General features: G+C 36.0%; 3 protein-coding genes across 6 annotated transcripts; 2 read left to right on the top strand and 1 right to left on the bottom strand.

Annotated features, from left to right (window-relative positions):
- Positions 1 to 440: 440 nt before the first annotated feature.
- On the top strand, positions 441 to 3114 carry LOC144565632 (Rubredoxin-like superfamily protein). The gene is made up of 2 exons (XM_078315442.1): positions 441 to 901; positions 2783 to 3114. Exons 1-2 carry the CDS (start codon positions 585 to 587, stop codon positions 3051 to 3053), a joined length of 588 nt encoding a protein of 195 aa, XP_078171568.1. The 5' UTR covers positions 441 to 584; the 3' UTR covers positions 3054 to 3114.
- A 1022-nt stretch (positions 3115 to 4136) lies between these two features.
- NAP57 (NAP57 homolog) lies at positions 4137 to 7370 on the bottom strand. Of its 2 annotated transcripts, XM_078315199.1 has the most exons (3): positions 6828 to 7370; positions 4937 to 6251; positions 4137 to 4504 (listed from the first exon to the last, which is right to left on the bottom strand). In XM_078315199.1, exons 1-2 carry the CDS (start codon positions 7246 to 7248, stop codon positions 4978 to 4980), a joined length of 1695 nt encoding a protein of 564 aa, XP_078171325.1. In that variant the 5' UTR covers positions 7249 to 7370; the 3' UTR covers positions 4137 to 4504; positions 4937 to 4977. The 2 variants fall into 2 exon arrangements, with proteins under 2 accessions (XP_078171325.1, XP_078171324.1); XM_078315198.1 differs by lacking the exon at positions 4137 to 4504 and having other exon boundaries at positions 4613 to 6251.
- Positions 7371 to 11293: 3923 nt separating this feature from the next.
- CHR18 (chromatin remodeling factor18) lies at positions 11294 to 23157 on the top strand. Of its 3 annotated transcripts, XM_078315196.1 has the most exons (25): positions 11294 to 11668; positions 12381 to 12435; positions 12526 to 12602; positions 13064 to 13119; positions 13399 to 13474; positions 14158 to 14224; positions 14608 to 14674; positions 14829 to 14895; positions 15175 to 15258; positions 15622 to 15663; positions 16108 to 16263; positions 17075 to 17152; positions 17229 to 17297; positions 17655 to 17720; positions 17966 to 18094; positions 18519 to 18575; positions 18696 to 18785; positions 20678 to 20743; positions 21168 to 21236; positions 21348 to 21452; positions 22046 to 22171; positions 22263 to 22321; positions 22410 to 22446; positions 22729 to 22830; positions 22861 to 23157. In XM_078315196.1, the coding sequence occupies exons 1-25, from the start codon at positions 11480 to 11482 to the stop codon at positions 22984 to 22986; spliced, it is 2115 nt and encodes a 704-aa protein (XP_078171322.1). In that variant the 5' UTR covers positions 11294 to 11479; the 3' UTR covers positions 22987 to 23157. The 3 variants fall into 3 exon arrangements, with proteins under 3 accessions (XP_078171322.1, XP_078171323.1, XP_078171321.1); XM_078315195.1 differs by having other exon boundaries at positions 11295 to 11668; positions 22729 to 23157; XM_078315197.1 differs by lacking the exon at positions 18519 to 18575 and having other exon boundaries at positions 22729 to 23157.
- The last annotated feature ends 180 nt before the right edge of the window (positions 23158 to 23337 follow it).

Here is a 23337-nt window from a genome sequence, read left to right as displayed (position 1 = left end):
GTTCTGAACTAATTTTTACTGTTCACGTGGAAAAAAAAATTCAGTCGGAATGATTTTTTTTTTTACGATGTGAACAGTAACATTCACTCTTTTGCTGAACAGGCCCTAAATGAGAGGCGTCGCCTTCCTCTTTTAGGGCATGTTTGGCTAACGGCTGCCACTGTATCTATAGGAAAAAAAAAAATTCACTCATAGTGAATTCTTTTTTTTCCACACGTACAGTATTTTGACCATTTAAATTGAACCTAAATCCAAGCTCATTCCCGTTCCTGCCTAGCAGCTAAACAGGCCATTAAGTTTCGGCCCAAGAAACGAGATACTAATTTCTAAAATCTTTATTTGGGCCAATATCATTAATCATCTAATATTGGGCCATAGAAAAACTAGGCCTCCATTCCTACGGTATTTTATTTCGAAAAAGAATTCCAGTGGTACACACGTTTCTTATCCAAAAAGTTTCTGTATTTTCCTTCTGGAAACTCCGCATATGCTTTCCATGGATTCTCCCTCTCTCTCTAGTTCCTCGTGCCCATGAAACAAGACACATTCTAGAGAGAGAAAAGAGTTACAAGTTACAACACAAGATGGCCTCGGCAATTGCAAGACCCACTTTTATCTTCCATCTACACCAAACAAAGAAACCTCAAACAACCTCAACTGTGCCTCAATGGGGCATTTCTAGAAGACCCATTTCTCATAAATCCCTTTTCATCACCTCTTCGGTAGACCTGTCCCAAGAAGACAAACCTTTGGAGGTAGAAACAACCACACCAGAGACAACACCAGAAGAAGAAGAAGTTAGAGAAATTATAGACGACGGCGAACCCAAGTTAGACCCCCGTCGATTCGAGGAGAAATTTGCAGTGATAAATACTGGCATATATGAGTGCCGATCGTGCGGGTAATGTTTATCCACCAATTATGATAATATTTCAAGATGATAATTCAAGCTAATTAGAGAAAATAGACAACTTTTGTTATTTATATTGGTTAACACGTGCGCAGTTTATTTCACCGTTTACAAAGTGTTTGATGGAAGAACATTAGTCTTTATATGATCAGGGATTGTTGGATATTAAGTAACCAATTACTCTTGACAGTTTTAAATAATGGACCAAAAGAGTTTAACTATTTTTTTAAGTTTGGCTGGTGACTTTAAATAGTACTAGTGATGTGCCTGTTTTTATTTTGGCCTTTGGCAATAGATAATCATCAGTCACTGGCCCGAGATTTTTATTTTTACCCAATTAAAAAATTATTTTAATAATAATAACCAAGATTTATCAAAAATTTTAAAAATATCCAACCCGTGGAATTTTAATTTCCACCCGTGGAAAAATTCCACGGGCCCAACCTTTTTTTTTTTTTTTTTTTAAAAAAAAAAAAAACAGAAATTTGTATTTATTTTTTGTATTGAAATATTAGAAATATTGAATATATTTCTTTGAAAATAGATGGAATACAATATAATTTGATTTATTAGAAAGACTGCAACAAATAACCCGGATTAATATTTTTCAGGTCGGATTTTTCGCGGCTGTAAGAAAAATTAATATATTTCTTTATGTGTTATTGGAAAAAAATAAAAATGCTTAGATTCCGAGTTATTGATCCCGGTTCAAAAGTCACTTCTATGTAATCTAGAAAATATTATGAATTCTCTAGTACATTTAATTTATTAAAAGTTGTATCTATTTTGAGAATTATTTTTGAATAATAATCATTAAATAAATTAAAGTTTTTGTTTTTTTTCAAAATAGATATAACTTTTAATAAATTAAATGTACTAGAAAGATCATAATATTTTCTAGATTACATAGAAGTGACTTTTGAACCGGGATCAATAACTCGGAATCTAAGCATTTTTATTTTTTTCCAATAACACATAAAGAAATATATTAATTTTTCTTACAGCCGCAAAAAATCCGACCTGAAAAATATTAATCCGGGTTATTTGTTGCAGTCTTTCTAATAAATCAAATTATATTGTATTCCATCTATTTTCAAAGAAATATATCCAATATTTCTAATATTTCAATACAAAAAATAAAAAATAAAAAATAAATACAAATTTCTGTTTTTTTTTAAAAAAAAAAAAAAAAAAAAGGTTGGGCCCGTGGAATTTTTCCACGGGTGGAAATTAAAATTCCAACCCGTGGAAAAATTCCACGGGTTGAATATTTTTAAAATTTTTGATAAACCTTGGTTATTATTATTAAAATAATTTTTTAATTGGGTAAAAATAAAAATCTCGGGTCACTGGCTCACTATCCCTGCCGTCTACTAGAACTGACAATCCAACATTCTAATCCACAAAGTGGAAGGATGAGAATTGAAAACATCTAGTTGAATAATATAACCAACAAAACAAAAATCGCACCGAATAATATATTAATAATAACAACAGCAAAGTGTAATCAATTAATGATAAAACAAATCAAAATCAAACGCCATCACACAGTTTAGATGTAGGAGCCAATTTCGGATAGCACATGATCAAAGTCTTGTAAGCGCTACTTTTCGGTAGCACCTGTTTGAATCTTATGTCTAAGATCTTGACGATCATGTAGGTGTCATATTTGGGATAGTGCATAACCAAAATTATGCAAGCCTAATTTCCAGGATAGCATATATTCCAAGTAGGAGTCATTTTTGGAAGGGTAACACATAACCAAAGTCATGTAGACATTCGACTTGTAGCGCATGATCAAAGTCATGTAAATTCTAGCAATTATTTTCGGTAGATGCCAAATATATATCACTCAGCTTTTGTTCTTAATAGGTACCTGTACAACCAAGCAGTAGGGGACCCTTCTTATCCAATCGCCCCTGGACTGGATTTCTCCAAGCTGCCAAGCGATTGGAGGTGTCCCACATGCGGTGCCGCACAGTCGTTCTTCTCGAGCAAGAGTGTTGAGATTGCAGGGTTTGCACAGAACCAGCAGTTCGGGCTTGGGGGCAATTCTTTGACTTCTGGTCAAAAGACTCTACTCATCTATGGAACTCTCTTGTCTTTCTTTGGGCTGTTTCTATCTGGTTACTTCTTGCAATGAAGTTATTTATAAGATATTTTTTGTGATATAAATGTGAGTAGTCAAAATTTACTTTGATAATGTCCAGACCAAATTTTTATAAGCATAAACAGCCATCAAAATGAGCATATCTACAAATGATAGCGCCAGTACTGATAAAAAAGGAATGAAAACTCTTGCTCATGGATAAAGAGGTCAGCGGTCATCATAGCAGCAGTTCAGTCTCTGAGATAATTATCTAACTTTTTGCCAGAAGGGGGCTGCTTATATTTAAGCTGCTTCAGCCTTCACTACATATTTTACATGCAGTTAGCAAAATTGTTGGACACTGAATCAATTTTGGTCCCGGAATTATGTTGATCAATTCGGATTTATGTTTTATTAATTGAATTCCTGATTTTAGTTTAATTAAGGTCTTGTATGATACAGTCATCAAGTCCATCAAATTTTTTGGCTTTCTTATTCTTCTTTCTTTTACTGTGCTTGTTAGTGCTACACAGCTCAGAGAATAGATTAAATCAAGACAATTAATTTAATTTGGTAAAACAAACTTTGTTAATCAATTGAGGTTAACTAGGTTTAATTACGTTATTTGAAGCACTCTGGCGAATTTTAGCCTACTTGCTAATTTGAAGATACTATTACCAAACCAGGTTTAAGCAGCACATTTTAGCAGGAATCATTTTACGTTTAGTGTTTTAGCTCGATATTCTGAACGATAAACTATAATATTAGTATTTTCATACAACCGTTCTTTTTTTTCTCTATAACCAATTCATTACTAACAATCTAACATCACTAATAATAATAATATAACAAACAAACCTATCATTCTAACTTACACTTTAGTATGTTGCTTGGTTTCCACACAGTGTGACTGCAGGTGTGATAAATAAGATAACACTATACCTATTATCTCGCAATAAGCTATGAGCTCTAGTCGGGTCATTATACTTATTTAGAAACAGAAGCGGTGATTGGGCAAATTCAAGAAAAAGAGCGAGACAAGAATTGTAGGTGAGACCACAATGTATGGTTAAAACTTGAGAGAGTAGGTTTGTAGTTTGGTGAAAAGATATGTAACAATAATGATGAAAAAAAGAGTAAGAAATAAACATGCTGATATTTTTAATCCGATATAACAATACTAATAATACTAAAATAAGAGAGAGAATACTGAAGCAATACTAATAATACTATAATAAGAGAAACAATACTGGAGGGGTAAAAAGAAAAGAGATGTTACAATACTAATAAAAATGTAATTTCTACTGATATTATATTTTCTAATGGCTTTCATTAGATAACATGCTGCATTTCAACTGGCATGAGCAAGTATTAGTTCTCGAGTAGTTACATGTGCCTGGTTGAGCTTCTTTTCTCTCTTTGTATTCTCATACCCAAAGTCATCGTCAGACGATTTACTCAGTTGATCGTCATACAAACTCAATCAGCTTGGAGATAAGCCTGACCTAATATAGTGAAAGCATAAAAGTGCATGAAATATAACATATTATTATACCACATAATAGATGTAGCACAAACAGCTTAACCTTGCAGAAATATAAAACACAGTGGTATTGAAAAGGAAACAGCTTAAAACTAACGACAGTCCAAATGGATATCTCTTGCCTTTATCTTGTTGCTCTCCAAAGTTCAAAAACTTCTTAGCAATAATAAGAACTAGGCAGATCTAACCTAGCTGAGACAATAATTGAATTATCAAGACAGCTCGCAAAGATATTCCCAAAATCTAAATACCATTTGCAACTAGGCAACTAGTATTCACTAAATTAAAACATATAATCCTAACAGATGCTCTCATCTTACCAAATAAAAAGTACAGTCCATCCATACCATCAGTTTCAAGAAAATGTAGAGGAAGACTAAAAACAAATACATACCTACTAAGACACATACAACAACCCAAAACTTATTGAACTACTCATTGCTCATCGTCAGCCCCTTTATGCTTCTTCTTCTTTTTATCCTTCTTCTCACTCTTCTCCTCTTTCTCTACCTTCACATCCTCCTCTTCCTCACCTTTCTTTTCTTTCTTCTTCTTATCTTTCTTCTCTTTCTTCTCGCTCTTCTCCACTTTCTCATCTACACCATTCTCCTTCTCTTTCTTCTCCTTCTTCTTTTTCTTCTTCTCGCTTTTTTCCACTTCCTCTCCCTCCTCTAACTTCACCTTCTTCTCGCTTTTTTCCCCCATCTCCAACTCTTCTTCCAACTTTCTCTTCTTCTTCTTCTCTTTCTTTCCTCCTTCAGACTCAACATCCTCTTTCTTATCGGATTCTTCCTTGACAGGAGCAGCCGCATAACTAGCAATCACCGCATCTCCTCCAGTGGGCAGCACTATATTCCTATTCCACTCAGGTGGAGTCTTCTCATTTGGCTTCCCATGTTTATCCAGAAGCCCCTCGGCAATCATCTTCTTTTTCACAAGAGCCCTCGGTCCCAACCCCCACTTCCTTGGGTAAGTGTCCCGATCCATTACCACCCGCTTGATTTTCGCCACAGCACCATGATCGCATGTGGCCATCACTGCGGTGGTCATCTCTGCAATCCCTAGAGCTATTGCTTCTCCCTTGGTCGTCATTAAGACCACCTCCTCACCTGCATCTATGTCGTTCTCGAACCGTAACAAACCTGGAATCATCAGCTTTGCACCATAACATATTGCATTTACAGCGGAATCTTTAACCACTAGTCTCTTATAACTTGTCAGAATCATCTCTAATGGCATGACTACCCGCCGTAAATAGCTCTCGTCTCCCATGTTATCTTTCACCCACTGGGCATCTTTAATGTCATGCATTGTCACCATGTTATCTTTCTCGCCCAGAATACCAGATCTAACACGTCTCAGTTCCTGCATGTGGCCCCCAACACCCAAAATAAGTCCCAAGTGGACACACATGGTACGAACATAAGTACCGGCTTCACAAGAGATCCAGAAGACAACAAGGTGGCGGTCAGCATCATACTCGAGGAGCTTGCTCTCGTATATTGTGCGGATGCGGAGTTGTCGCTTGACAGCTGATATTAGAGGAGGACGCTGGAAGACAGCTCCAGTTAGGGTCTCAAGGGCACGGGCCACGCGGCTCACATCAGGGACAGCGGAGTGGAGCCGTGCAACGCACACATACTCTTTGCCAGCACCTTGTTGAGACTTGACGAGGCGGGTAGCTCGGTCAATACACACGATTAGGTTACCTGAATAATCCAAGATTAGTACATCATCTAGTGAGCTGCATTTAATATGATCACAACAAGGGTTTTAGTATAAGATATTGCCATTGCAGGAACAAATATCAGGATTAAATCTGATGATTTACCAATAAATACTTTGTATCCATAGCCAAAATTATAATTTAAAATGTGTAATACAGATCCACTACAAACTGGTGAAATTTAACATTTCTGCTGATCACTAACCAGTAACAGAGTACCGGTTCAATATCCAACTTTTTAAGGGTAAAAGCAAGACTATCCATGTGAAAGCCTCATTCTACACTTACTCAGCTAAAAATTCTCAATTCACAATAGTTCAATTCACGCTGCATAAAGCAGTTGACCGTGAACGCCATGGCTCTACACTGGCACACCAAGTATAAGCTACAATAAACCAATCTCTCTTTAAACAAGGCCTTAGATTTTTGTATCAGTAAGATTTTAAGCATTGTTTCACTCTCAACATTACCTCCAACTCTAGAAGCCTTCTGTGGCAGCTCAAATTATTACAAGGTGTAACAAAAAAAAGTATGACAAAGGTTTTAACAATTTTCTAACCTGTTACTTTAGGGTCGAGGGTCCCACTGTGACCCGTTTTCTCCACACGCAAGATCCGCTTGATCCAGGCGACCACCTCATGCGAAGAAGGATTAGAGGGTTTGTCGAGATTGATGACACCGTATTTCAGATGCTCAGCCAAAGGCCTCTTCAACGGCGAGTGGCCCGTCGGGAGAGGCGTGTAGTGACCGGTTCGTACGTTAAGGCGGTCGTAGTTCTTCAACAGCAAAGGCCACGTGGAAGTGTCGAGGGATGGGACCAAAGCCTGGGACTTTATCACATAATCGTTGATTGCCTGGTCGGAGACGACAGCATCTCCTTCGTTGGATGTGATGATGTCACCCTTCGATTTGTGCTTCTTCTTCTTCTTCTCGGAGGTGGCGACAGGAGAGACGATTGACTCGGGAGGCGCCGTCGACATGGTGGCGCGGTGAGACCTTTCAGAGTTTTCTAGGGTTTTGGAGGGATGGCGGCTAGAGGGAGACTGGCGTTATAAAGAGGGTTTAAGGGTTTTGGTTAGGGTTTATTTTATTTTTTGCGGGTCGGACGGACCCATGTATCCGGTATCCCTATATTTTCCGAGATTCTCTTTAATATCCAACGTTAAATATAAGAAAAAAGAGAGTTCAAATTTCTTTATTTTTTATGTAATATTTCTTTTTTTTTTAAATTTTAATAATTTAAAATTTAAAACTTAAAAGTCAAAATAAAACTGTTGAATATGATCTATATCATTTTATCCATGTAAATGTAAAAAAATTATGATATTTCAATTTTATTTTTGTTCTCATCAAAAGCTTGTAAAAATAATGTAAATAATTTCTAGACGTTGATTTTTCAACTTAGATTCACATAAAAATAAAATTAAAATATGATAATTAGTTATTAGCACGTAAAGAAAATAACATAAATCGCATCTAACGGTTTTATTTTGATTTTTAAGTTTTAAATTTTGAGTTATTAAAGTTTTAAAAAACGGAGGCATGGTGAAGATACAGAAAATGGAGACATTTGAACCCTTCTCAATAAAAAATAATATAAATACTTGCGTTTTTGAAAAATTTATAAAAATGTCCAGGCCGTCCAAAAACTCGGTGGCCGAGAAAAAAAATTAGGATGTCGAATTTCTCGACGTTCGAAGCTTATTTTTTCTTCTTATTTGAAAGATGTTATTTATTTGAACCTCCATCCGTACCACTTGTCATTTCCATAATTATGGATTAGGTTGTCAGCGATATGCTGCATACAAAACATGTGCGCAAAAGATCTAACGTCCATAAGTATTTGTACTAGTTCGATATAACACAGACAAATCTATTAGGTCCAAACACTTCGTTCATCAACCACTGCAAGAAAAAAAAATTTATCATCCTCCTCATTTTGAACAATTGCAAATGCTAAAGGCAACAATTCATTTTCGACATCATAGTCACAAGCTATCAAAAACCTCCCCCTGTAACTCCCAAACATGAAGCATGCATCTATACTGCTCACTGGTCTCAAGTAATCAACCGCTGCAATGTATGGACCAAGAGTCCGGCCCTGGATTGAATAGCTCCTTGGACATTTGGTATTATGCTGGTCAAAAATTGATACTTAGAGCTAGAGTTTTTGAGGTATATTCCCATAAGCAATGGTTCTAACAAGTTATATAGACCCTCCCAACTTTCAAATTATCGGGCTATTGCAAGCTCACAATCTCTCTATGATATGTTGTATTTTGGGGTGACATTATCAAACTTTATCCTCACACAATTTGCACCCCTCCTGGATGCTTATGCAGGGTCCTTTTTAATGGTGCTTTTAATGATATCGGCAGTGATTGATGTTGTGTATGGTCTTTCCTTAATGCCTCAGACCTGCATATGAGGGACTTATTTTGCTTCATTATAATCCATGACTCTCCCATACCCGATATTTTTGTCCTAAGTTCGTACTTACAACCTGGAGTCTTACAAACTATCTGAATCCAACTCATGTTACTTTTCTTCATAATCTATTAATTCTAATTTAATGTGATAATGCCATGTCATAGTGAAAATTACTAACTTTCACCAAAAATCAAAGTTTTCACTTAGGAGATTTTATAGTATTTTGTAGTGGATCTAATTAGAACAATTAATTCGAAGATATATCTGGACTAGTAGGCGATTAGGAGAATGTGATATTACTAAAATTAAAAAAATAGCCTGATATGTGAATGTTAGGCAACTTGTAACTTTAATGTTTCATGTAATAAAATGGACCTCAAAAGCCTTATTTTAAAAAGAAAATGAGACTGATAGGGTCATGTAAACAAGGCTTCTAAAAGACTAGGCTTGGATCAAGAATAAATCGGTCTCGGAATCTCTTTTGAGAGCGGGCCGAGACTATGAATAAGACCCATACCTCCAACCATGCGGAACCAACCCGCTACGGCCCAGATCCCGTCCAAAGTTTCATCCCGGGCCGCCACACTGAATCCAAGCCAGGTTCGGCCCGGGAAGCCCATCTCTGCTCGAGATGTGGTCACCGTCCTTGCGTCCGCATGAGACAATGATAGACAGGTGATTATGCGAGGGTCACCACCCTCTATGCGAACCCCTCTGACTGCTCTGATAACGCGAAATGGTTGTCAGATGATCGCCTATATAAACCATAAATCTTCAGGTATTAGGGGCTGGACTTTTGGACAATAAAAAATACTAAGAGGTTAGAGTCAGAGTACCTCGATAATTACCCTAAGTTCAGGGGCTCACACTAGCGAGACTCAAAACAGGCTCCTCAGATCAGGACGAGTCGAGCGTCCGAAACCACAAAAACCATACGGTCTCGTCCTTCAGGACTTGTTCCATATCAGAGACGAACTTGTTTTGACAACAATCACATAAAACGTTAGGAACAAAATTTTATCTTCTTTGAATATAAAACACCTCTCCCATGCTTTGTGGCATATTCACATGAAGATAATAGATATTTTTGTGTAAAAAAAAAAAAATCAAGAGTTAAACACATTGACACTCAAAACTCTTGTGAGAAACCATCATGTTTAAGTATCTGGAGTAGAATATTTCCAGCTGAGCTAAAATTACATCGATATCAATACAGAATGTAGGGGAGATTTGTTCTGAGATTCATGTTATACTGAAAACCGACAACTCATATTTCATTCTACAGTCTACACGGTCACGTATTGCAGTGGATCTGAATTCCCATCCTAGAATCGTAAAAAATTCATATCTTAAATATCTCATCAGAATTTGATTTTGATCCGTTTGTTATATGAAGAGGGTTAAATGCCTCTAATTTTATTGTTTCCACCGTATCTTTATTTTTAAAAATTTTAATAATTCAAAATTTAAAACTTAAAATTCAAAATAAAACTGTTAGATGTGATCTATATTATTTTCTCTATGTACTTATAGCTCATAGAAAATTATCACATTTCAATTTTGTTTTCATATGAATCAATAATTTCAAAAATCAACGTTTATAAATTATCTACATTAGTGTGTTTTTTACAAGCTCTTGATGACAATAAAAATAAAATTGAAATGTCATAATTTTTTATACGTGCATAAATAAAATGATGTAGATCATATCCAACGGTTTTATTTTGATTTTTAAGTTTTAAATTTTGAATTATTAAAGTTTTAAAAAATGAAGACATGATGGAGGTAAAAAAAACGGAGGCATTTGATTTGAACCCTCTATTGTTATATACTGATACGATTTTTGAAGGAATATGTGCATCCTTTTTGAGTCAGATTAGTTCCAATTTTGATCGGACGGTCCAGATTTTAACCCAAACGATAGAGAAACGCCGAGGATTCAGACTCAGTCACTCAGACCCGTAGCATAAGTGACACTGACATGCGAAGTCCCGCTTCACAATTTTCTTATTTACGCACCTACGATTGCAATCAACAGCAGTTCCCATCTCCTGCTCGTGCTTCTGTCCGAATTCGTATCCTCTCATCAACTTAAAAAAGGAATTTTTCGAGTTAATGTATCTAGACCATCCAATAAGTTTTAAGATTCGTGCGAATTAAATTCACACTAATATTAAAAATCTCTATATTTTAGGCGGAAGCCGGATGGGCTTCGTTTACAATCGGATCGTCGATATGTATTAACTCAAAAGATATTTTTTTTAGTTAATGCAGACGATGCGGGCTTCTTGTGTCTTCATCGAATGCAAAAGAGTATCTTTTGAGTTAATATATATTGTATGTCTGATTATAACGGAGTCCATCCGACTTTCGTTTAAAACATAGAAGTCTTTAATATTAGTACGGATCTAACTCGTATAGATTTGAAACTGATCGGACGATCCAGGTGCATTAACTCAAAATGAAATCTTTTTTAGTTGATGCAGAGGATACGAATACTCCTTGCGTCCGGTGCTTTCGGCGGGCGCTTTTGAAGAAAAAAAAGAAAAAAAAGAAAAGAAAGCTGCTTGTGCTTACAAAAGTTGCCATCGACGTTACGTGCTGGTGTCCTTGGCTCCTTGCTACGCTTCGCGATTAAGCTTCTTTCTCCACTTAAAGGGTTGTCACGCGTCCTTGTACTTTCGAGGTGATTTTGAAAATAAATTTTCACTTCTTCCTCTCATACACCGAAGAAGAAACAATCTGAAGAAACAAAAGTTAAGAAAAGTAAAATACAAATTAATGGGAAGCGAGCTAGACGACTGGGGTTTGAGTGCCGAACAACTCGACTTGCTTGAAAAGGATGCAATTCGTCAGATATCTGCTCGCAGCTCCAAACAAAACATCAATTCTTCCCCTCTCCCCAATCGAACCGCCTCTTATCCCAATTCCCCCTCCAAACCTACTTCTATCCAATCACGCATCGACAGGGTGAGCATTTGCTACATTTTTTTTAGGAATTCTCATGCCCTTTTTTTTTTTTTTTTTTCTCCCAAGGGTTCTTTTCAGTCTTTCATCCTCCGCAAATAAGTGATGAGTATGGTTGATTTGGTATTAGTTTTTTTTTTTTTGAGGGTTCATCAATTTTTTTTTCCAATTACAAGTGCCTTGCTTCTTTCCAATAACGACAATCAACTCAAATGGGGGCCCCAAAAACTGTAATTTTGTTAGGTCTGGTGGGACATTTTATGTTTTGGCCAGAATAATGAGGATGCAAAATTACAATTTGACTCTTCATCCTGAGTAATCAGTAAATCTTGTGACCGTTTCATGTGTGTATATAACCCAGAGCACAACAAATGCTCATTTCATTCTGGTATCTGCTCTTGGTTGATTTCGAGTACTGAGCAGCATGCTAGACTTCTAGTTCTGTTTCCGTGACGGATTGCATTGTTTTGATAGTTCTTTTCTTTGTTCTGGTATAAGAAATATACATGAGGTTGGCCCCAAACTGCTTACACTGTCTGTCAGTGTACAACTGATATTGTGATTATGATTTTGGAGAACAATTCTATGATCTTTCATCGTATGTAAATAAAAATAAAAGAAATCAGCACTGGTAATTGATACACCTGAGTTACTAAAGAGAAGAGCTCTTATTTTACAACTGAAACATGCAATTTGAAATATATTCTCTGTTCAGGTAGATCCTTGCTCTCCTTCTCAATTCAGGCAACCTGACATAAGTAGAAATAATGGTAATCAAATGCTTGTAACTTTGTTTTCTTTACCTTCAGTATATTTTCTTTCATTTTCTATTGTCTTTTTACTTGCTCTTAATGATACAGGCGAGATGCCTAAGATCTATGTTAGGTTATTTCTTCATGCTAGTGGTGCTATTGCTGCTAGTTTCCCTTACAACCAGGTACCATACTTTTTTTTTTCCCCACGTCTGGCAAGTTGCACCCACAATCTCATCAGCTCGCAGTAAAAACAACATTTTTCAAGTTTGGAACCACTCCAACTATTTTTAAGAAATTTGAAAATGATAACCAACAGTCAAGTTTCTAAACTGCCGTAGGTACGTGTTGTTCAAAATGACAAATTTTTCTGTACATTCTTAAAACCCTTTCTTCATGAAGCACAGATTTAGCTGAATCCAGCAATGCATGAAATTGTTTTGAGTGTGGAGTGTTTCTCCATCAAGCCCTAGTCATTCGTTTGTGTGGAGCGTTTCTCAATTGTGTGATGAATTGTGGGTGTTAATTGCAACCACGAGAATTTTTGTGGGAAATGCTCTTATATATGTTGTTACTTATAGTTTTCTTATGGGCTCTTGTAGTTACGTTTTCAGGACATTCGTGTTCCAATTATTTTCTTTTCTAGGTTCTGGTAGATGCATTTCGCAAGATCCCTAAGGCTACGTGGAATAAACAACAAAAGTAAGGTTTAATTACATGTTTTTTTTTTGTTATACTTGGTAGTTTTCGCTGACATTTTATATGATTTTAGTGCTAAAAGAGTTTATTAAAATAGTCTGTTTCATAACCAAGCAAGCCACACAATTTTTCTTTTTGAATTAATGAACTTAAATTTGTCTTCACAATTTTGGTTTCCCAATCGTTTGTCTTCTTTTGCGCCACATAGATTTTAACTCACTGTGTTTTTTGGATTTAGATTTTATTCTATATTACCCTCTGTTGTAACCATGAATTAAACAGGCTATGGATGTTCCCTTCTTCCTCTTTACAAGCAGCTGAAGAAGTTCTCAGTGCTGTCTCTGGTGCTATATTTGAGGTTATTGTTATTGCTATGAGGTGTTTTGGCACCACAAATTTCCACAACTGCAATTTTGTTAATTTAAAATTTAATACCCTGAATGACAAACCTGAGCTGTTGATCTTGATCTATATATTAAGCAATTTGTGCATGTCGAAAGTCATTAAAATATTTTATTTAGTGTTGTACAATTTGAAGAGGCCAAAATAAAAACTCTATATTCATTTTGATCTATTTTATTAATTCAATTTTCTCTTCTTGAGCCTGTACAATGGCAGCTTTCGAACTTTTAGGATTATTAATGTGTAGACATCTTATTCATTGAGACCAAGATAAATGGTCCGGGATTGCTGCTGGGCATCTGAATTTCAAACTATCACTGCCAAAGGGAGATTGTGGCATCAGGATGATCATCTATTATGATGATCATATTTACTTTTGCTATTATTTTTCTTATTATGAGACATAATTTGATGTATACCACTCATTTGCCAACATATGCATAATATCGTATTCCTTTAAGAAGGTTACTGGGGTAATTTTTCTTAAAATGATTTTTGAGAGGAGTCCATTTGTCATGTTTCTCATGCTCTATATCAGTATTTTGGGTGGCACATATTAATTTATGAGGTCACTAATTTTTATTTGTTATTATATAATTAAAGCCTGTTCTAATTCTGGTTAGGTTCGATTGTTTGTAGGTGAATAAGTTGGAACCACTTGTTCAACGTGCACTTAATACTGCATCTTCAGTTAAGGATCTAAGAGGTACGTTCTTTTAACCAAACTGAGCCCTTCATGTGTTTTATTTTGAAGGTTGGAGGGGATTACCTACTGACTGAAAAGAAATGTTAAATATAAATAGCAAGTTTTATTCACAAGACGACTGTTTTTCACTTAGTCTAACGTATAAAATTAACTGATGTTTTTCGCTTAGGCTATTTTTTCACTGCCAAGTGAATATCTCTAGTTACTTAATTAGTCTTCTATGGATTCAATTAACCCCAACATAAAGCTCCAGTTAAGTTGTTGATGCAACCAAAGACCAGCACAGACATATTCATCAAAAAAGAAAAGGGAAATTGACAAGACCATTGTCAGTCAAGACTACACAATTTATACAAGTTACTGATGTAAAGCTCCTTGAAAAGATCTATATGTCAGGATGCCGTCCCATGTTGAATCAAAGCTCCTTGATTTCCAGAAAGAAGGTGTCAGGTACATGTTTCCCAATTTGGTTGAACAGGTTATTACAGAGATTTTGTATTACTGATTCACAGATATGCATTGAAGCCACAATTCAATCCAATTTATTTTTTTCTTTTTCTTTTGTGAAAATCCACCTTGATAGTGCAACTTCAAATCTACTCAGGTTTGCATTGCAGCATGGTGGAAGAGTTTTAATAGCAGATGAGATGGGTCTGGGAAAGACCTTACAGGTAATATAAGAAATGATAAAGAAATAAAAAAGAAATAAAGGAATACTTAAATAAAGTACCTTTTATTAAGCTGGGTTTGAATAGAATCGGATAGAATTTTTCATTAAAATCGAAATAAGCTGAACTTTGTCAGTTTGCACTTGCAGGCATGGTGCCCATACTGGTTTTAATATAATGTCAAATTGTGTGATTTTCATCACGGGCTAGAAGTTCTTAAAAAAATCTGGACAAGGACATATATATGTATTTTTTAATAATTTGATAATATTTGAATTATAGGCTATTGCTATAGCTGCTTGCCTTAATGACACCTGGCCAGTGCTTGTTATTTCACCTTCTTCCTTGCGTTTACATTGGGCTTCGGTTAGCATCTTTCTCTATTCCTTTTTAAGGAAGGTCTACAAATATGGTGTACTTTTGCACACCTAACATCCAATGCAAGGTGCATAACTGCCTATCTATGAAAAAAGTCCGATGCAGTATACTTGAGTACTTTGTACCCATTTTTCTTTCAGAATTACCCTTTCGCTGCCTGCTTTCAAAGAGGGCATAATAGTAGTTTGGGCAACTTTGAAGAGTTAACTTACAAATAACCAGGAAATGTGGCAATAAGTTGTAAACAGATGTTTTGAGGTTTTGTGAAGGTCAAAATATAAAAGTTTGCTGTACATGTCATGATTAATTTGCTCAATGCTCTTTGTATTTATTTGTTTATTGTTCTGATAGGCAATACAACAATGGCTTAATATCCCTTCATCAGATATCCTGGTATGCTCAGTATTTTATACTTCCCTCTTGTTATCAAATTGACACACGTAAAACAAAAAATGGCCAATTTTGCATCTGAAGTCAAGTTTCTGAGCTGTCTTGCAATTGTGTAAACCAATACCAATACTAGTTTAGCTTGATGGGAGGTTAATATTAGACCAAGTTAACAGTTCAGTGCCATGTGCAAATATCTCAAAAATTATTTTCCGGTTGGCTTTATATATAAAATACTGGGTTATTTTCTTACCAAAAAGGCATTGTCAATTTGTTGTATATGTTGCCCTCGATACCAATTAGTCAGATGGAAGAACCGATGGTTTGGTTGTTACAATCAGGGTTGTTCACAAGACAATAAAGTCAGTGCACAATTGATGTTGAAATCCTACAAGTACACAAAGCATTGAATCACGTTTATACTTCTTTGCCTGTGTTTGTGTGGAACAGGTAGTGATGCCGCAATCAGGGGGCTCAAACAAGTTGGGATTCAGGCTGGTGTTCTCAAATTCCAGAAAAGAAATTTATTTGGATGGTGTTTTCAACATCATTTCATATGATGTGGTTCCCAAGTTGAATGAAACTCTTCTTAAATGCCACTTCAAGGTAAATTTAAAATTTCAAATACACAACCTAAGCTGTTTCAATCCTGGGAAAAAACACATGCCAATATTTGTAATTTAAAAAAAAAATATATATATATATATATATAGAGAGAGAGAGTGACTAATGTGCATTCGAATGTATATGGGCCGAAATACATACGGTCCAAATTCGACTTTTCAAAATCCAAACGGTCGATCCGAACTGTTCATCTTGTTCTCCAAATTAATATGTGCTTGGAGATCAAATTTTACATTTTTCTGAATTTTTTTACTATTTATTAAGTATTTTACAAAATTGTTGATCCAACGGTGGCTTAACAAAACAGTAAAATCAGCGGCCACCGTTGGATCAACAATTTTGTAAAATACTTAATAAATAGTAAAAAAATTCAGAAAAATGTAAAATTTGGTCTCCAAGCACATATTAATATGGAGAACAAGATGAACGGTTCGGATTGACCGTTTGGATTTTGAAAAGTCAAATTCGGACCGTATGTATTTCGGCCCATATACATTCGAATGCACATTAGTCACTCTCTCTCTCTCTCTATATATATATATATCAGCTACTGTTTGGCTGGCCTGGTACTTGCGGTGCAATTACTGATACAATAGAAGATTGACAGTAAAAAATGAAAATAAGCAAACAAAAAATCAATTATAAATAGCAGGAGAATTCAAGGAAGCATAGGATGTACAGGTACGCTACCAAATGAATAGTATTGATTACTGAACCAGATCATGTGTGCATGCATCTGTATTTTTGTAGATGGAGTGCATGGTTTTATAACTTCCATATTTTTGTTATCTAGACGGTGATTGCAGATGAATCACATTTTTTAAAGAATGCTCAAGCAAAGAGAACAGCTGCTTCCGTTCCCATTTTAAAGGTTTGGCCCGTGAATTAAAAGAGAATAAAACTAACAGTTTGACTATATTATAATTTTAATTTGATAGTGATTGCAGAAAGCAGAGCATGCTATTTTGCTCAGTGGAACTCCAGCTCTTTCGCGTCCAATTGAGCTGTTTAAGCAGGTTTTTAACATCCCTTTTCCAATCCTTTTTTCTATATCTCTCTTTTTTCGGTGCCTGCTATTGGGATTATGCTTTTCCTGTTTTATGAGGGGGTGGTGTCAATTTGTCCACACTGGACACCAATAGATCATTATATATCTGTTTTAAGCTGTTGGGAGGTAGGGAGTGATGTTTCCGTTTCCCCATCCAAAATCTGTGTGCGAGTTTTGGGCACATCATTTGTGTAGACAAATAGTGCCTGATATGTATTCAATTATTAAATATGATATGGCAAGTTCACAAATCATGTATTTATTTTGCAAAATATACCTTCCGTCTCACAAAATGGTATTTTATTTTTATTTATCATAAAAACAGCTGGAGGCGTTGTATCCTGAAGTGTATAAGAATGTGCATGAATACGGCAACAGATATTGCAAGGGGGTAAGTAACTGTAATCTTGTCCCAGCTTTTACTGGTTCCTTTTCTTTATCTCTTTATCAAATATTACGAAAAAGGGACTTCTGTTGTATCTCTGGAAAACCTGAAATATCCTACATCCCTTTACAAAGTATAGAGACATCTCATTTACCATTCTTTTACTTTAAATTATTTCAAAGAAAACAAAACCTGACTATGAAGGTATTATAGAGGTTACTTGAATTTCTCTTGTTAAAATTCTTGTTCAGGGGCATTTTGGAATGTATCAAGGGGCAAGTAACCATGATGAGTTGCATAATTTAATGAAAGCAACTGTGATGATACGACGGATGAAAAAAGATGTTCTTACTCAGCTACCCATGAAGCGTCGCCAACAGGTTACTTTTCCACTTACACTCTTCAAACCCCTGTAGTAAGTTTGCTTGTTCTCCATGAGTCTTTTCTCTTTTACTCTTAACCTCTGGTTTTCTTGGTAGTATATCCAAACTATACAAGTGTTCTCAATTGCTTTCTTATTTCTGTATTTCTGTATTTCTGATGGAGAATGCAGTTACGAACATTTCTGAAAAAGTTGGTAAAATGCAGAAATTAGCACACACATAAAGGAATTGATATTTTTACTTTTCTGGTTCTGCATGACATTTTGAGGGAATTGCGCAGACATTTATCCTATTATCTATATATATAAATCAAATATAAGCAAATCTGCAATTATCTAAAATTAAGTGTAGTTAAGTTCAGACCATACCGTTAGATGCTATTATATAAAGGTATTTATGGACTTTGTACTCACCTTTTCAGGTCTTTCTAGAACTGAATGAGAAAGACATGAAACAAATCAGGGCTCTGTTTCGTGAGGTAATATCTCTCTCTTTGAAAGCTTGGCAGAGGCTGCAAAGGGTTAATCTCTCTCTCTCTCTCTCTCTGTGCAACATTTGTACTTGAATGTTAAACTAAGTTTTGTTCTTTATTGACCAGTTGGAGGCTGTTAAGCTGAGCATAGAGTCCGGTGACTCTGAAGAGAAGATTGCTTCTCTCAGACTTACACAAAGGAGTCTCATCAATAAGGTAATTCCACACATACGCCTATGGTGTTACGCTTTTGTGGCTTCAGTAAAAGGTCCACCTTCAAAAGAAGTAGTTACTATAATGTACCTTAGTCTGGTCGTTGCCATTTTTTATATTGGTTAACTACATCAACCATTTTGCACTTTTCTTCTTTTCTGTAGTTTTCTGATTACTGGTGCTCATTGGATAGATATATATGCAGTCTAATTAACAACAATTTTTGTTTGAGTGAGATTAAGAGCAAATTTGGGTACTTCCAAATTTCATTTTATGTTAATGTTGCAATTCAAGCATAAATGAGATATTCAAAGTTATACAAATTACTTAGAAATTAAGTTTATGAGTCATACAATGAAGCTTTGGGAGAGAGTCATTGAGCATCGCTTAAGAAGGATGACAAGCGTTACGAAGAATCAATTTGGTTTTATGCCGGGGAGGTCGACCACGGAGGCAATTTTCTTGACACGACAGCTTATGGAGAGATATAGGGAGCAGAAAAAGGATCTATACATGGTATTTGTTGACTTGGAGAAAGTGTACGACAAAGTACCGAGAAAGGTCATGTGGTGGGCTCTTGAAAAGAATAAAGTTCTAACAAAGTACGTTACTCTCATCAATGATATGTACGATGATGTTTTGATTAGTGTCAAAGCATGCGATAGCGAAACCAGTGACTTTCCTCTTAAAATAGGATTACATCAAGGGTCAGCTTTTGAGCCCCTACATCTTTGCTCTAGTGTTTGGATGAAGTTACAAGAGACATACAAGAGGAGATCCCTTGGTGTATGCTCTTTGATGATGATGTGGTGCTAATTGACGAGAGTAGGATATGAGTTGATAGACAACTGGAGTTGTGGAGATAGACTTTAGAATCGAAGGGTTTTAGATTTAGTAGGACTAAAACTGAGTATATGAGTTCAGCGGTGTCAGGTCAGATGATGGAGATGTCATTTTGACCGCACAAGTAGTGCCTAGGAGGGACACCTTTTGATATTTGGGGTTGATGCTGCAGAGTGATGACGAGATTGATGAAGATGTTAGCCATAGGATACGAGCGGGGTGGGTCAAATGGTGGCAGACATCTGGCATCCTATGTGACAGAGAAGTCCCACAAAAGCTCAAATGCAAGTTCTATCAGGCCTGCGATGTTATATGGTGCAAAATATTGGGATACTAAAAGACAACACGTGGAGCTGTGGTCATACAAGACAAGACCGAATTAGAAATGATGATATATGTGACAAATTGGGAGTAGCACCGATTGAAGGGATGCTCGTCCTACTTAAATTATAAGCCGCACCGAAAACACAAGGAGAGGTAGAGGTTGACCACGATTGATATGGGACGAAGTAGTGAAAAGGAACTTGAAGGAGTGGAATGTAGACAAAGAGTTGGCTTCGGATAGGAGTGCGTGAAAGTTAGCCATCAATGTACCAGAACCATGACTTGGGAAATATTGTTTAGGGATTGTTTAGGGGTAGTATTATAGGCCTAAGGTCATAGGACTAGTGATTCCGGGTGAAGGACGTAGAGCTTAGGACTTTGACCCCTACGATCTATAGCGTAGGCATAATATAGTTAGTATTATTGCTATTATTATTGATACCATTATTACTATTAGTATTACTACTACTACTATTATTATTATTTTTATTACTATTTTATTACTACCTACCTTGACTTTATGATTATGATTGGTTTTCATTTCTAGCGTACCCCAACTTGTTTGGGATTAAAGGCTTAGTTGTTGTTGTTAAAGTTTCAATTCAAAACATGAGACATTAGTTTTTCACTTCTTAAATATGAATCCTGAACATTCAACAGTTACAGATAACCACCTTAGTTGGAAATTTCTTGTCCTTAGTTATTAATTGATATTTTTTAAATATTAGATATATATCAACTCAGCTGAGGCCAAAATTCCTGCTGTCTTGGATTATTTGGGGACTGTCATTGAGGTAGTATTCTTTGCATCTCTTGTTCATTTTGTGACCATCTTTTTTTTGGTTCTGAACTGCTTTTTTAGCTCAATATAAATTACACCATATTTGACTTCACTTTTTTCTTTAAAAAAAAATTGTGGGAATTAATGTGATGTTGATTGAGAGCCTAGGGTTTGGGGTTTACACTTGCACGAGAACTTGTGTCTATTTGCCTGGAGAGTTAGTGGGAGGTAGGGAGATTGACTTAGCTTGCCTTAATATTATATCCTCTTTTGGCGTCTTCCTACGTTTGATATTATATGGCCTGTATCTTTTGTGGCAGCCGCCGTTTTCATGCCAGTGTACTTCTCTCTTTGCTGCTGCTTGTAGTACATTTTTTCCCATGTACCAATTTTTGCTAGCAGTAAAATTTTGTTCTTAAATTTAACTTATTTTGTAGGCTGAGTGCAAGTTTTTGATTTTTGCACATCACCAACCAATGATGGACGCCATCCATCAATTTCTCCAGGTAATTCATCTAAAATATCTGCTTGTACAATCTAAAGTCTAAACGTGTCAACTGTTAATTGTGATCTTCTTTTCTTCCCCTTTTTTTTTCAAATTTATTATATTTTATTAGAAACAGAAAGTTGGTTGCATAAGAATAGATGGTAGTACACCAGCATCTACAAGGCAAGCGCTTGTCAATGATTTCCAAGACAAAGAGGACATCAAGGCTGCTGTTGTGAGTAATTTATTTATGTAACTTTAACATTTATAATGAACCACTTGACAAATTTAATATATCTTTTCCACTACAAAGGAATATATTATATAAGCATGTACCTATAGGAATTAGGACACAGATCACTTTGCAAGCAGAAGTAAAAGCTATTGTAGGAATTATCCTGTCTACCGTTCACTTCCCCCTGTTACTTCAAAAGATGCACAAATTACTAACCCACACACGCATGCATGCACACAAAATGAGGAAGAAGGGTGGCACAGTCTGAGCATCTTGCAAGAAATCAGGAGTGATAGGGTGTGCTCTGTACCTGCCCTTTATACTTATTTAGGCCTGTCTTCTTTTGGGATATGGATATATTTGCTTTTGGCAGTATGCACACATATGTGCGTCAAGGTTTTTAAGTGCTCAACGTTTTTTCTTGGTACAAGTGCAAAATCTTAGCTCCCACCCCCCCTGTGGTTTGATATTCTCAGATTGTTTGAGGGTCTGATTGCAAAAAAATAATTTGAACTAGGAAATTTGAGGCATATTTTTTTAATGGTTTATTTGGCTAAATGAGCCAAGTTGAATTTATTTTTTGGTGTGTGTAGCTGTCGATAAAAGCTGGAGGGGTAGGGTTGACGCTAACAGCTGCAAGCACGGTGATATTTGCCGAGCTGTCATGGACACCAGGAGACATCATTCAATCTGAAGATCGTGCTCACCGCATTGGTCAGGTACACCGTGTGACTAGTAACTAACCTTTTGATTTTCTTTTGTATTCTCTCTCTCTCTCTCTCCAAAGTCCTTATCTTTCTCTGATTATAGGTGTCTTCTGTGAACATATATTATTTGCTGGCAAATGACACTGTTGATGACATCATTTGGTTTGTTCCCATCTCTCTTAAAATTAGTTCACCTAGCGCGAGTCTCTTTTTTGTAGAATAAACTTTAAATCTTGTTTCCTCTTTTCAGGGATGTTGTACAAAGCAAGCTTGAGAATTTGGGGCAGGTCCTCTCTCTCTCTCTCCCTCTCCCCTGTCACTTCCTCTCTCTCTCTCTCTCTCTCTCTAGATGACCTACACATCAGTGCACATTGCAAATTAAAGAATATAAACCCAATACTGTTTGTTGTGAAGGTTCTTTGGTATAAAAAACAACTGAGCTAATTGATGATCATAAAATTTGTTCCCATCACTAGATATTTTTCTTGGCCTATGACAAATTTTCAAATTGTTATTTTAACCTTTAATACTTGATTTGCTCCACTTCATGTTTTTGTTTTATAAAGTAGATGTTGGACGGGCAAGAAAAAACTCTTGATGTCTCGATTGGTCAAACAAGCAATTTTGGTCGAGCAGTCAATTCAGGCAAGACAAGTGGCAGCCCATCAAAGGCCAATGTGACAAGTGGCAGCCCATCAAAGGCCAATGTTGACAAGACATTGAGAAGCCCCTCAAAGCAGGGAACTTTAGACTCCTTCCTCATCAAACGGTGTCTCAGTCCTGACACCAAAGAAGATCATCCCAAAGTCAAGAACCCTAGATTTTAATTCAGGTTCTTTATCAATATATCAGTGTATTATTTTCTTTATCCCTGTATTTTGGAACATAACAATGGAAGAGCAGGGAAATGTATATCCTGTTAGTGTAATATATCTAGAAACATGTTTTTAGTGATACCTTGATTAATGTGAGGCTTTGTTGGTTGGTTCCATATCAAACCTTTATACTACCTGATAAAATACTGAATAGTGTGACAAAAGTAGAATTTACAGGTCCAGGAGCCTTGCAAAATCTGGACACAAAATGAAACCACAAATTTATATTATTGTATGCCAGTGCCGCTCCAATTGATGTTAAAATATATAGCTCCAGGCTGGTCGTAGTAGTATTTGGCATGG

Source organism: Carex rostrata, chromosome 14 (genome assembly GCF_964058835.1).
Source record: "Carex rostrata chromosome 14, lpCarRost1.2, whole genome shotgun sequence".
NCBI lineage: Eukaryota > Viridiplantae > Streptophyta > Magnoliopsida > Poales > Cyperaceae > Carex > Carex rostrata.
Note: the sequence above shows the minus strand (reverse complement) of the source record. Positions and strands in the feature narration are given on the sequence as shown.

Coding starts and splice junctions, on each gene's coding strand:
- NAP57 (XM_078315199.1), bottom strand. CDS start 7,248: ATGTCGACGGCGCCTCCCGAGTCAATCGTCTCTCCTGTCGCCACCTCC. Junction 6,252..6,827: donor CCTCGACCCTAAAGTAACAG/GTTAGAAAATTG, acceptor TGGATTATTCAG/GTAACCTAATCGTGTGTATT.
- CHR18 (XM_078315195.1), top strand. CDS start 11,480: ATGGGAAGCGAGCTAGACGACTGGGGTTTGAGTGCCGAACAACTCGAC. Junction 17,153..17,228: donor CTTCCGTTCCCATTTTAAAG/GTTTGGCCCGTG, acceptor TAGTGATTGCAG/AAAGCAGAGCATGCTATTTT. Junction 17,298..17,654: donor CAATTGAGCTGTTTAAGCAG/GTTTTTAACATC, acceptor TCATAAAAACAG/CTGGAGGCGTTGTATCCTGA.
- LOC144565632 (XM_078315442.1), top strand. CDS start 585: ATGGCCTCGGCAATTGCAAGACCCACTTTTATCTTCCATCTACACCAA. Junction 902..2,782: donor TATGAGTGCCGATCGTGCGG/GTAATGTTTATC, acceptor TGTTCTTAATAG/GTACCTGTACAACCAAGCAG.